The sequence below is a fragment of the Phocoena phocoena genome, chromosome 15 (assembly GCF_963924675.1).
Source record: "Phocoena phocoena chromosome 15, mPhoPho1.1, whole genome shotgun sequence".
In the NCBI taxonomy this organism is placed as follows: domain Eukaryota; kingdom Metazoa; phylum Chordata; class Mammalia; order Artiodactyla; family Phocoenidae; genus Phocoena; species Phocoena phocoena.
Genome location: NC_089233.1, coordinates 8,837,202 through 8,849,292, shown reverse-complemented (window position 1 = coordinate 8,849,292; position 12,091 = coordinate 8,837,202). Strand labels below are relative to the sequence as shown.

General features: G+C 47.8%; 1 protein-coding gene across 2 annotated transcripts in view; it reads right to left on the bottom strand.

The window, feature by feature from the left end:
* Positions 1–4,171, bottom strand: part of HIP1 (huntingtin interacting protein 1) — a 150,845-nt gene extending 146,674 nt beyond the window's left edge. For both annotated transcript variants that reach the window (XM_065891783.1, XM_065891785.1), the window contains exon 1: positions 4,052–4,171. In XM_065891783.1, the coding sequence (XP_065747855.1) occupies positions 4,052–4,171 (120 nt within the window). The remainder of the gene's footprint in view (positions 1–4,051) is intronic.
* Between the last annotated feature and the right edge of the window lie 7,920 nt (positions 4,172–12,091).

The following is a 12,091-nucleotide window of genomic DNA, read 5'->3' as shown; positions in this document are numbered from 1 at the left end:
CTTCCCGGTGTATGACTGGTTAGGATCCTTTACTCTATCGTGGGCTCCATCCAAGAGATTGTGACTAACGGTTTGTTCCTTCCCCTGTGTTTCCAGACCCCATCCTCTCCTCTGATCCCAGCATTCACCTGCCACAGAGCAGAGCTGCTCAAACTTCCGTGTCTGATTGAAATGCAGGCTCTGATGCAGCAGGTCCTGCCTTGCTAATGGCTCCAGTGATGCCGGTGCCACGGGTCCTCTGTTCCCCTTGCAGAGAAGGCCCGCAGTGGCCGGTCCACCTCCCTGCTGACTCATGAGCTCCTCTGGGGCCACTCTCTTTACATTACTCATCTCTGAGTTCCCTTCATGGTAGGTACTCACTAAATGGATGTGGAAAAAAACAAGTAAACCATACAGAAAACCATTTTCCAGATAAGTAAACACAGACAGGGTATCTTGTTTGTGAGTGGCAACCCTCCAGATTCATTCCAGAATTGCCCTCTTGCCCGACTTGAGGACAGTGCAGTGGGCCTGAGACCTGGAACCCAGAGTCCTGGGTTTGAATCCTGACCCTTTCACTCACCGACCAGCGGCCCTGGGCAAGTTACCAAGGTCTCATCCATAAAATGAGGGTGATAACACCGAACCACAGTGTAACCCCAAGGATGGCTAAAACCTGCTTTATAAACTGTAAAGTACTCCAGGCAACGTATCATTATTACTGCAGCTTTTTTGAGGGCGGGAACTACTTTTTATTTCCCTAGAGACTGAAGGTTGCTTGTGATGGGCTGGGTGGGAGACACACCAGGGGTCTGGTTGCAGATGGGGACTGAGGCAGGCAGGGCAGGGGTCCCCACTCTGGCAGGGACACTGGCCACGTGAAGTGTGAGGATGATCCCCGGAGAGTCGAGGAGGGAAGGCTTCCCAGAAGAGGCCTGCAGTGGTGGGGAAACAAGACGGGTCTGAGGGCACAGGCAGCTGGGGAACGGGCCTGACCGGAAGGAAGGCAGAGAAATCAGAGTCGTCTGATAGGCCTGGGGCAGGGCTCCCGACTGAGACTGCAGAGACAAGGCAGGACCAGGAGGGAACTTGGGGCCACTAGCAAAGAACATCAAGTAATTACAGATGTTCCCTGCAGCCCAGAGCCAAGTTCCCCATCCAGGCCAGGCCTCCCCGTGGGACCAACCAGTCACTCTGTACCCTTGACTACAGCCACTTCACCACTCACATGAGCCTCAGGCATGTGAGGACAGAGGCAAGAGCAACAAGACACAGTCCCGCCCTCAGGACGCTCACAGTTTACTGGGGGTCACAGAGAAATGGGGACAGGACAGGTAGCAGGTGTGAGGCATTCAGAGGTGAAAGGGACCAGTTCTGCTCCTGTCTCCACTCAGCCAATAAGTCTCATCCACACCCATCTCCAGACCATTCCCCATTCCTGGAATGGCCCTGTCCCTCCTCTCCACCCAGCAAGTGCTAGCTCAGGCTGAAGGGTGGGGTTCAGACCTCAGAGGGCTCCCACCCCCTTGCCACCCCCTTCCCACCCCAATGGCCTGCACTTTAAGCACACACTCTTAGTAATTATTGCATTAACTAGTAACACTTCTGCCCTTTTACTGAAGAGTTAATCACAGCCGATGCAACTAAGACCCGATGCAGCCAAAAAATAAATAAAGAAATAAATAAGTAAATTAAATAAAAAGAAAGGTTAGACAACTTGCCTGGGGCCACACCACCCACCCACGTGCCTGGCAATCAAACTCCAACCTCTTCTAGCTCCCCATGCCAGTGTTCTGCCCAGTACTCAGAGGCCACACAAGGTAGTAGTTAAAGGCTGGGATCAATTCCAGCTGTGTGACCTTGGGCAAGTTACTTAACTTCTCTGTGACACAATTTCATCCAGGTAAAATGTGGCTGATAGCCACCTCATAGGTCCTTATCGATACCACCTCACAGGACCTTACTGAGATTAAAGAAGGAAATATAATAAAGTACTTAGAACAGTGCCAAACACAATAATTAGTTACAATTATCATTCTAACGTCGCTAATTCTCATGGCTTCTTAACTCATTAAAAAATTTTTTTCTAACTCATGTTTATATCTCATAATACATTTCATAGGTAGTCATTAAAGAAAATACATTTTTGCAGCTTGACTAAGGTGAGGTTTTAGGATTATCCTCTTTCCTTTTCTTCACTCTCCTACTCCCCTAATAGTTTCAACAATAGAGAAACTCTCTTTTCCTGATTCATTCTACCTCCCCTCCATACTACACACACACACACACACACACACGCACAAGCCACTAGGTCAAATTTGGCCAATTATCAGTGTTCCATAGAATGTAAAATACTGGCAAACACTGACCTAGACTCTTCTTATTGGGCTGTCCCTGGATATCTAGAGAAACTTTCATAAACCTAATTTCTTATCACTATAATGGGTCAAAGTCTTACGTGTATTTCTCTATTGCTCCAGTTTTTACTTATTTGAGACTCTAGAAGGAATGAATTACCATTTATTTTCCCTTGCCATTAAAAAAAAAAAAAAAAGATTCACACTGTTTCCTGGAGCAAGAAGCCTCATGTGCCCAGGCAGCTAGTTGAGGCCATAATGCCCACAGCAGACAGGTAGCTTCCTTCTTTTCTGGGGTCCAATCCACAAAGTCAGAGAATAAACCTTAAACCCAGCTGGGCCCTGGAAGACAGAAGTGAACAGCCATCTCTCCCATCCCACCTGGGGTAGGATGATGACCTAGGAAGGGGACACTCCCTACTCTACATCACCCAAGTACACCTGCGAAGCGCTTGGAAAAAGAAGAGAAGGAAGTCCCCTGGGATGAAAAGCTTCATTCTTTGCAAGATTCTCTATATAGAACACTCAGTCAGGAGCTCACCATCTGTATCTAAAACCCCAAAGCCCTTCCCTCACACGGTACTGTATTTGGGGGTGGGGGGAGCAGAACACAGCAGGAGAACCAGGCTCTGGCAGTGCAAGTCCCACTGGTTCTTGAAAGGTTCCACTCCAAGAGCAAGAGCGAAGAAAAAATGTGCCCATACCGCTTTGGCCCTGGGATTCAAAGAGGTGCTGTGCCCTTGGAAATGGATTTTGCATACAAACGAGCCAATGAACACCATAAACATGTCAGCTTTATTCAGTCCAATCAATACACAAGGCATTAAAACTCTGAGGTAAAAATGGATTGTGGCTTTTTGTTGACGACTGTGAGGAATTTTGGCCCCCAGCCCTGCTCAGGCTGGACAAATGGGGCAGTCTGCCTATTAGCTGTCAGGCACATCTTGGGGGATGAAACCAAAACCCCAATTCAGGGTTCTGGGCACCCCAGGGCAGCTCAACTTGACTAGCATGGGGCCACTGGTCTAAAAGCCTCAATTCCTGCCCCGGGGCCGGCCCCCTCCAGCCCCCAGTCATCTTCCAAACTCGGCCACACATCACATTTCCCACATTCCTTCTCACCGCTCAGACCCCTTCAGCCGGGCCCTCGGAGACCGACAGCTGGGGGTGGTGTGAGCCAAGCAAGAGGCACAAGGAAGGGGGCGCTAGGGGTGGGGGGAATGTCAGCACAACCCTGAAGCGATCGAGAGGGGAGGAAAGGGCTCCCCACCCTTCACATCCCCGACCCAGCGCCCCACTCTCGGCCGCCAGTAGTCCCCTCAGTAGCCTCAGCTACCCTCAGTAGCCCCCCCAGTGAGCTTCCCCAGCCTAGGAGCAAGCCTTCCATTCGGCTCGTTTTCGGGTTCCTTCCCCTCTCACCGCCCCTGTGACCCCTGCCTTGTCCCGCCGGGATCGGCTCCCCTCAGTCGCGCCGCACGGATCATGTCAGCTCCTCGGAGCCGCCCTGCCCTGTTCCCCAGGCCAGCCGGGTGCCCCCGGGGTCCCCGACCTTCCCTGACCGCCCTGACCTGCGCACCAGATGCCCTCTCTCGCGGTCCCCTTGCTCTGTCCTTTCCTGGGTCTGCAAGACCCCTACTCCCTTCAAGTCCGCTCCAGGACACTGCGTCTCTCGGGATGCCCCAGCCATGCGCGACCCGGGGTCCCCCGGTCCTCACCTGAGTCCGCTCGAAGCTCTCCCGCTCCGCCGCCTCCATCCCCGCGCCGACCCCACGTCGGCTCAGCACCTTTGGCAGGGGGTTGGGTACTTGCTTCATGGAGCTAGTCATCCGGTCCATGTCGCCCCGCGGAGCCGAGTCAGGGGCCCTCAGCAGCCCCGGGATCCCCTCTGCGCCGCCCGCCCCGCCCTACCCACTGGGATCCGGCGCTAACGGGACGGCTCCCGCCTCCCATTGGCTGAGAGCACTGCTACTCTCCTGAGGCCCCGCCCCTGCCTAGAGGCTTCCCCGTCCGCCCCCGCCCTCTCCAGAGCCCCTTGACTCGCCCTACCCGGCTGGGCCCTAGGGACGGTGAGGCGGGCCGTGACCGGCCCGGAGGCCTGTCCGTCACCGAGCCCCACCTCCCCTGGCGGGGGCGGGCCTGGGGCGGGGCTTGGGGCGGCCCTGACCTGCCCTCGCCCTCCCCTCCCCCGACGCCCAGCGCACCGCTCTCCCTGCCCTGCCGGCGCTCGAGTCTTCCCCGCGACCAGCGCTCTCCCAGTGTCGGGGCTGCTGCGAGATCCCGGCTTGGTGGGCGGGAGTCAAGCTGGCGGGGAGTCGGACCGCTCGCAGGGAATCCGGGTCCGCTTGGGACTGGCCTATTTACTCCTTTCGGGCCGGGGACGAGAGAGCGCGCGTTGGACCGGCTCGGCGGCCGGAGTCCCAAGATGCGCTGCCTCGAGGCCCGGCTTGCGCAGGTTGGGTCAGCTTGTTGCAGACCTGGCCGCCATGGGTAGCGACTCCCGCCCAGCTCCCTCTGTTCCTCCCTTATCCTCCCCCTGCCCCGAATCCCTGCCCATCCCTTTTGTAATGTTCTCAAACCAGGGAGCGCTGGGCTGGGTCGGGTCAGTGGAAACTTCTCGACACCTTTCCAAACCTCTCATCATCTGGATCTGGCCAGAACGTATTCAGACACTTTATATTTATCCCCGGCTCTGGGACACCCCTCCCATCCTGCTCAGTCGTCAGCCAGGGTACCGACAGGCAGAGGGAAGTGTGATCCTTAGCGGAGATGCTGAAGAAAGTTAAAAGTTTTCCGTTCAGTGCCAATTTTGGTGTTTTTAAAATAAATGCTTTTGAAATTCAAAGAAAGCCGTTACTTTAAAAAAAAAAAACTAAGAGCTTTTGATAAAAATTTGCACATTCAGTAGAGAAGGGGAAGAGGGGGTGGGCCTCGGTAGGCACTAGGAAGCTACTGAAGGCTTTGCCAGCTGGCATTGTATGGACGGGATTATGGGGGCGAGAGGGAAGGGAGGGAACCAATGCGGAGACTCCAGCAGTAGGTGAGACAACGAGGGCCTCCACTAGCGAGGAGCGGAGAGAGTTCGGTCCCGTGGGAGGTTCTGTGAATAGGTTTGGACAAAGGGAATGCGGGGAGGGAGTGTCGGGGCCAGAATTCCTGTAGAAGAAGGATTTAAGGGTGGCATCGTGATGGAGGGGAATTGCGTTGAGGCTACACTTGCATAGCAAGAACACTGGTTTCGCCTTCTTAGATTGTGTTCTTAGGGGAGGCCTTAGGAGTGGCTCTCCTTGGGTTGCTCTGGGATGGGGTTAGCTGTCACCTAGTTTTGGATTCTTTGCTCTAATCATGGGAGAGGAGGCACCTGACAAGAATTGTGATCTAAGGCAGAAAACCAGTCACCGGGAGACGGCAGTCTCTGTCTTTCCCCTCCTCTCATTTCCTACTAGTGCCTCCCCTTTGCCAAACCCAGCTGGAGGCAGGAGGGCTAAGGGTGATGGGTCAGGTCTGCCCCTCCCCTCCTTGCAGGCTCAGAGCAGAGTGGAGAAGAGTGGAGGCCGGATCTGGAGGTTCCCAGCATGGGGTGGGGGTGGGGAGGGGCTCACAGGAGTCTGCCTACAAAGAAAACAGACAAGCTTCCTAAGCTTTACTTCTCTGAGCCCATTCTGTTCTGTACCCACCTCCTGCTCTGGACCCAGCTAAAGAGTGATTTATGATCCTTTGCCCTGAGTTTATGGCTTCAATAAACAGCAGCCCTTTAAACAGGGATTAAGGGATCAGCCTACTTCTTATTAGAATAAACCAGAGTAGGAGTCAGGAATCTGTGGTTTGGAGGCACCCTGTGGAGAAAGATTCAAGCGAGTTACCTTCCACTGTGAAACTCTAGAGTAAGTTAAAAATAAGATTTCCCACTTGCCGCAGCAGCAAAACCCTTTGCCAAGGGTAGAGGGAAATCCTCCCCCAGGAAGTAAACTTCAGGACCCTGCCTGCTTCCTTCAGCTCTTAGCAACTCTCCCAGCAACGTTGAAACCACTTGTTTTATACGTTCTAGGGATGCCGTTTCCAGACGTGGAATCTATCTCTGGGAAACCCACAGGGGGATCATAGCTGTCTTATTACCTGCCTCTCCACAACTGGTGAAATCTGCCCTACCCCACACCCAGTTTGGATCTGATTTAATATCTTATGATACATAAGCTGACCACACTGTTCCTACGGGTTCCTGGAGCCCACGTATACATATGTTGATAGCTTGATGAGATATAATTAATATATATTAAACTGCATATATTTAAAGTATACAATCTGATGAGGTTTGACATACATATAAAGACTCATGAAAACATCACCACGTCAAGAACATATTCATCGACCCCAAACGTTTCCTCATGCCCTTTTGCAATCCGGTCTTACTTCCTCCCAAACCTCTGTACTTAGGCAATTACTGATCCGCTTTTTGCCACTATAGATTAGTTGCATTTTCTAGAATTTTATATAAATAGAATCATACAGGATGTACTCTTTCTTGTCCCCCTTTATTCACCGAGAATCGTTATTTTGAAATTTATGTATATTGTTACATGTATCAATAGTTTGTTCCTCTTATTTGCTGAGTAGTATTCCAGGGTATGGATAAGTCCACAATTTGTTTATCTATTAACCTGCTGATGGACATTTGGATTCTTTCCAGTTTCTGACTATTACCCTCCTCCCCGAAAGATGCTATGAACAGTTGTGTACAAGTCTTTGTATGAACATATGCTTTCATTTCTCGTAGGTGAGTATCTAGCATCGAATGTCTGGGTTGTGTGTATGTTTAAGTTTTTAAAAAATTGCCAAACTGTTTTCCAAAATAGTTGTGCCATTTTACATTCCCACCATCAGAGAGTTCCAGTTGCTTCACATCCTTGTCAACACTTGATATGATAGACTTTTAGATTTTAGCCGTTCTAATGAGTGTGTGGTGATATCTTATTGGTTTTTAAATTTGTGTTTCCCCAATAACTAATGATGTTGATTGTCTTTTCAGATTCTTATTTGACATCTGTATATTCCTTCTGGTAAAGTGTTTATTTAAATCTTTTGCCCATTATAAAAACCTTTTTGTATTGAAATAAGAATAAACAGAGTTGCAGGATGGTGGTGGTGTCTATCATTTTTCTCCACTGTGAAGTTACTGTTTTTCCCTTTGTAATAAATAAAAGTTGGGGGGAGATACTTTGAGGCTATGCCAATACGCTGCTTCTTAAATTTTTTGCCCATCTTTTAATTGGGTTTGTCTTTTTATTGAATGAATAAGTGAGTTTAGCAAGGCTGAAGGAATCAGAGTCAACATACAAAATTCAATTGTATTTCTGTACACTAGCAGTTAACAATCAGAAATTTTAAAACAATACCATATAGAATAGTTTCAAAAATATGAAGCACTTAGGGATAAATTTGACAAAAGACATGAAAGTCATGTACGCTGAAAACTAAGACATTCCTGAAAGACATAAAGAAGACTAAAATAGTGGAGAGCTATACCATGGTCATGGGTCTGAGACTCAATTTTGTTAAGGTGCCAGTTCTTCCCAAATTGACTTACAGATTTGATGCAGTTCTGATCAAATTTCCAGCAGCTTTTTTGTAAAAGCTAGTAAGGTGATTCTAAAATTTATATGGAAAGGTAAAGGATCTAGACTATCCAAAATGACTTTGAAACAGAACACATTTCCACTATTTACATTACAAGATCAAGACTTACAAGGCTACAATAGTCAAAACGGCGTGGTATTGGTGAAAAGGTAGATATATCAATCAATAGAACAGATTAGAGAGCCCAGAAATAGACCCACACATATACGGTCAGTTGATTTTCCAAAAAGGTACCAGGAAATTCAAAGGAAGAAAGATAATCTATTTTAACAAATGGTGCTAGAACAATTGGATAACGATTAAAAAAAAAAATCCAAATACTTCAGTCCTTTCCTCACACCATATATCAATACAAAAATTAACTCTAGATGGATCATAGACATGTCTGAAAACTAAGACTTAAAACTTATAAAAGAAAACAGGAGAAAATCATAGTGACCTTAGGTTTGGCAAACGTTTGCTAAATACAACACCGAAAGCATGAAGTACAAAAAGAAAAAAAAATCAATAAAAAGGACTTCATCAAAATTAAAAACTTTCGCTCTTCAAAAGACAGCTATGAAAATGAAAAGGAAGGCACAGACTGGGAAAAGATCATTGTAAAACATTCATCCAACAAAGAATTTGTAACTAGAATATATCAAGTATATATTTTTAAAGTTTGCGTGGCTTGGATTTTAAATTGTTCACACAGATCAGGATGACCCAGGCACAAGAAGACAGTGTAGGGAACTACATACAGACTTTACAATGACAAGGATCTGTGTCTGAGCTGCTGCTCCACTGAATTTTTTTTTTTAACATCTTTATTGAGTATAATTGCTTTACAATGGTGTGTTAGTTTCTGCTTCATAACAAAGTGAATCAGCTATACATATACATGTATCCCCATATCTCCTCTGTCTTGCGTCTCCCTCCCACCCTCCCTATCCCACTCCTCTAGGTGGTCACAAAGCACCGAGCTGATCTCCCTGTGCTATGTGGCTGCTTCCCATTAACCATCTATTTTACATTTGGTTCCATTGAATTTTAGTTGTGGGTTCTTGAGCAGGTTAGCTAATGCTCTGAGCCTCTTAACCCAGTGTAAACCAGGAAGAATAATAGTATAGCTTTCATTCACTCAGCAGACATTGGTTGAGCTCCTAGTCTGGAGAAGGCACAGGACTAATGGGGTTATAAATTTACTGTTTGGTTATGGATACACACGTTAATAAAAACACATCTTACACAAGGAGGCAAGGTAGAGAATAGAGGTAGGAGAGTGCCACATTTCTCCAGATATTTGTGGGATTAAAGAAGAATTGGAGGGAGTTCCCTGGCGGTCTAATGGTTAGGACTCTGCACTTTCACTGCCCAGGGCCCAGTTTCAATCCCTTGGATCCCATTTATGCAAACGTAAAACGTATATCTCTCTATGTGTGCATATGTGTGTATGAATACGTAAGAAAAAAAGGTAGAGTTAGATCTGTATTTACTGAATTATAAGAATGTCTGTGTTAAATTGTCAAAAGGAAGAGAAGAAGCAAGCTGCAAAGTAATATGTATAGAATGATTCTACTTTGGTAGAAACAAGCAAACAAAATTTGCATAGAGCTGTAGATAAGCTTTTGTATGTGAATGAACACAGAAAAGGGTATGAAACAACATATTCTAGGCTGCTAATACTTGTTATGAGATGGAGATAGGGTTTTTTTTTAAGTATTATTATTTATTTATTTATAAATTTACACGTTTATTTATTTTATTTTTGGCTGTATTGGGTCTTTGTTGTTGCACGTGGGCTTTCTCTAGTTGCGGTGAGTGGGGGCTACTCTTCGTTGCAGTGCGCGGGCTTCTCATAGCAGTGACTTGTCTTTGTTGTGGAGCACGGGCTCTAGGCACGTGGGCTTCAGTGGTTGTGGCAGGTGGGGGCTCAGTAGTTGTGGCTCACAGGCTGTAGAGCGCAGGCTCAGTAGTTGTGGTGCACAGGCTTAGTTAGCTGCTCCGCAGCATGGGGGACCGTCCTGGACCAGGGCTCGAACCCATGTTCCCTGCATTGGCAGGTGGATTCTCAAACACTGTGCCACCAGGGGAGTCCCAGAGATAGGGTTTTATAGAGATAGAGATTATTGCTTTTATGGATCTTTTAATTTAGAAAATAAAATTAAGAAAATGTAAACATAATAGTCGATAAACACAGAAACAACAAAACACACCCCAAGAAGTACTTTTAATGTTGGTTGAAACAGACTCTCAGCTTATTACCAGCTGGTGTACAGTAGGAGCTCCAAGACTGAAAACTTTCCTTAGTTATGCAGGAATGACTTATACTTTATTATCCAAAGGCTTTGCCAGATCTTGGAATGTTCATGCTGGTACTCAAAATGTTAACTCTGTGTGTGTGTGTGTGTGTGTGTGTGTGTGTGTGTTGTAGGGGAGTCAGGATAGATTGTAGAGAAGGGTGGTGACCAGTAACAGGGCAGCAGAGACCTACCAGGAGCGGTCTGGGGTGCCCCACACCTGACCAGGCCAAGTAAGCTGGGATGGGTCACCTATCCTGGTTGAATCAGGAGCTAAGGCAGAACCTGATACTGGAGCCTGGGGCTGTGTCAAGTCAGAAGCCAGGGAGACAGGAACTAAGCCAAAATGGGAACCCCAGCTAAAGCCGGACAAGCAGCCTGCAAACCAGGAGTGGGGGGACAGTGCTGAATTGACTCCAGTGATGGACCAGGGTCAAGTGTCTGCAGGGCAAGCTGATCTTCTCCTGCACTAGCAGGGAAAGATAATGAGTTCACTTGTGGACACTCCGGGGTTCAAATGCCACACAGAGATGTACATCAGGCTACTGGAACCTCAGAAGGGCTGTCAGAGCTGTAGATGTAAGCTGAGTGCCACCCTCATAGAGAGGAGAGGGGAAGCTGTGGGCCTGAATGAGAGAAGAGAGGAGGATACAGAGAGAAACTTGGAGCAAGCCGCACACTGGGAGAAAATATTTTCAAAACATTTATCCAATAAGGGACATGTATCTAGAATATACTAAGTATACATATTTAAAGTTTACCTGGTTTTAAATTATTCACACAGGTCAGGATGACTAAGGAGCAAGGGGACAGTACAGGGGACCAAGTCAGGGATTTGTAACAACAAGGATCTGGGTCTGAGCTTCCACCCCACTGTGTTTAGTTATCACTTGGAGAAGTCATAAGAAGCATCCACAAGAAATGGTCAAGGAAAAGGAGACTGAGAAAATGAGGACGGAGAAGTAGAAGGGAGGTCAGCAGATCTCAGTGCCATCAGAGCCCAGGCAGGAGAGCATTGCAAGAAAAAAGGGGGCCAATAAAAGTGTCAAAGGTCACAGAGGATGAATGGGAGAGGACCTCGAAAGTGGAAAGTTGTGCCTCTGATGCAGAAGTTTGCGTACGTGTATGGATGCTGCAATGTTCAGGGGCCCCCAAGGTTTGATAATTCACTGGAAAGACTCACAGAATTCACTGAAAGCTGTTAGACTTGTGGTTACAGTTTAGTACAGTGAAAGGACACAAATCGAAATCCTCTAAGGACAGAGTCTGGGAGGGCTCTGCACCTGGAGTTTCCAGTTTTCCCTCCCAGTGGAGGTGTGGGCAGTGCTAACTTCTCCCAGCAACGACATGTGACAATATGCATGGAGTATCGCCAACCAGGGAAGCCCCCCACCCCCAAGCCTTGTGTGCAGAATTTTAATGAGGCTCCATCACATAGACATGGTGGTTGCCCTTTAGTCTCCACCCCCTCCAAAGGTCAAGCTGATACTGTGTGGCCCCAAGCCCCAATGATAAATCACACTGTTAGACTGTCCAGTGTGGCCAAGGCCCCCAGGTAAACAGAGATGCTCTTATCAGACAGGATGCTCAAAGGGCTTTGAGATCACCAACCAGGAGCTGAAGGCAAAGCCAGCCCTCTCCTTGGGTAAGATCAATGCTTTACGACACAGATGCTAACTTGCAGTGAGTTGAGAAGTGAACTAAACACGAGCAAGGGAAGTTGTCACTGTAGCTCTATGGCACTAATCCAAATCATGTGTCAGGAAAAGTGAAGGTGGAGAAATGGGGAGGAGCAGAAAAAGGGAAAGATGATGAGGGGCTGCAGGAATGCAGAGATGCAGGCTG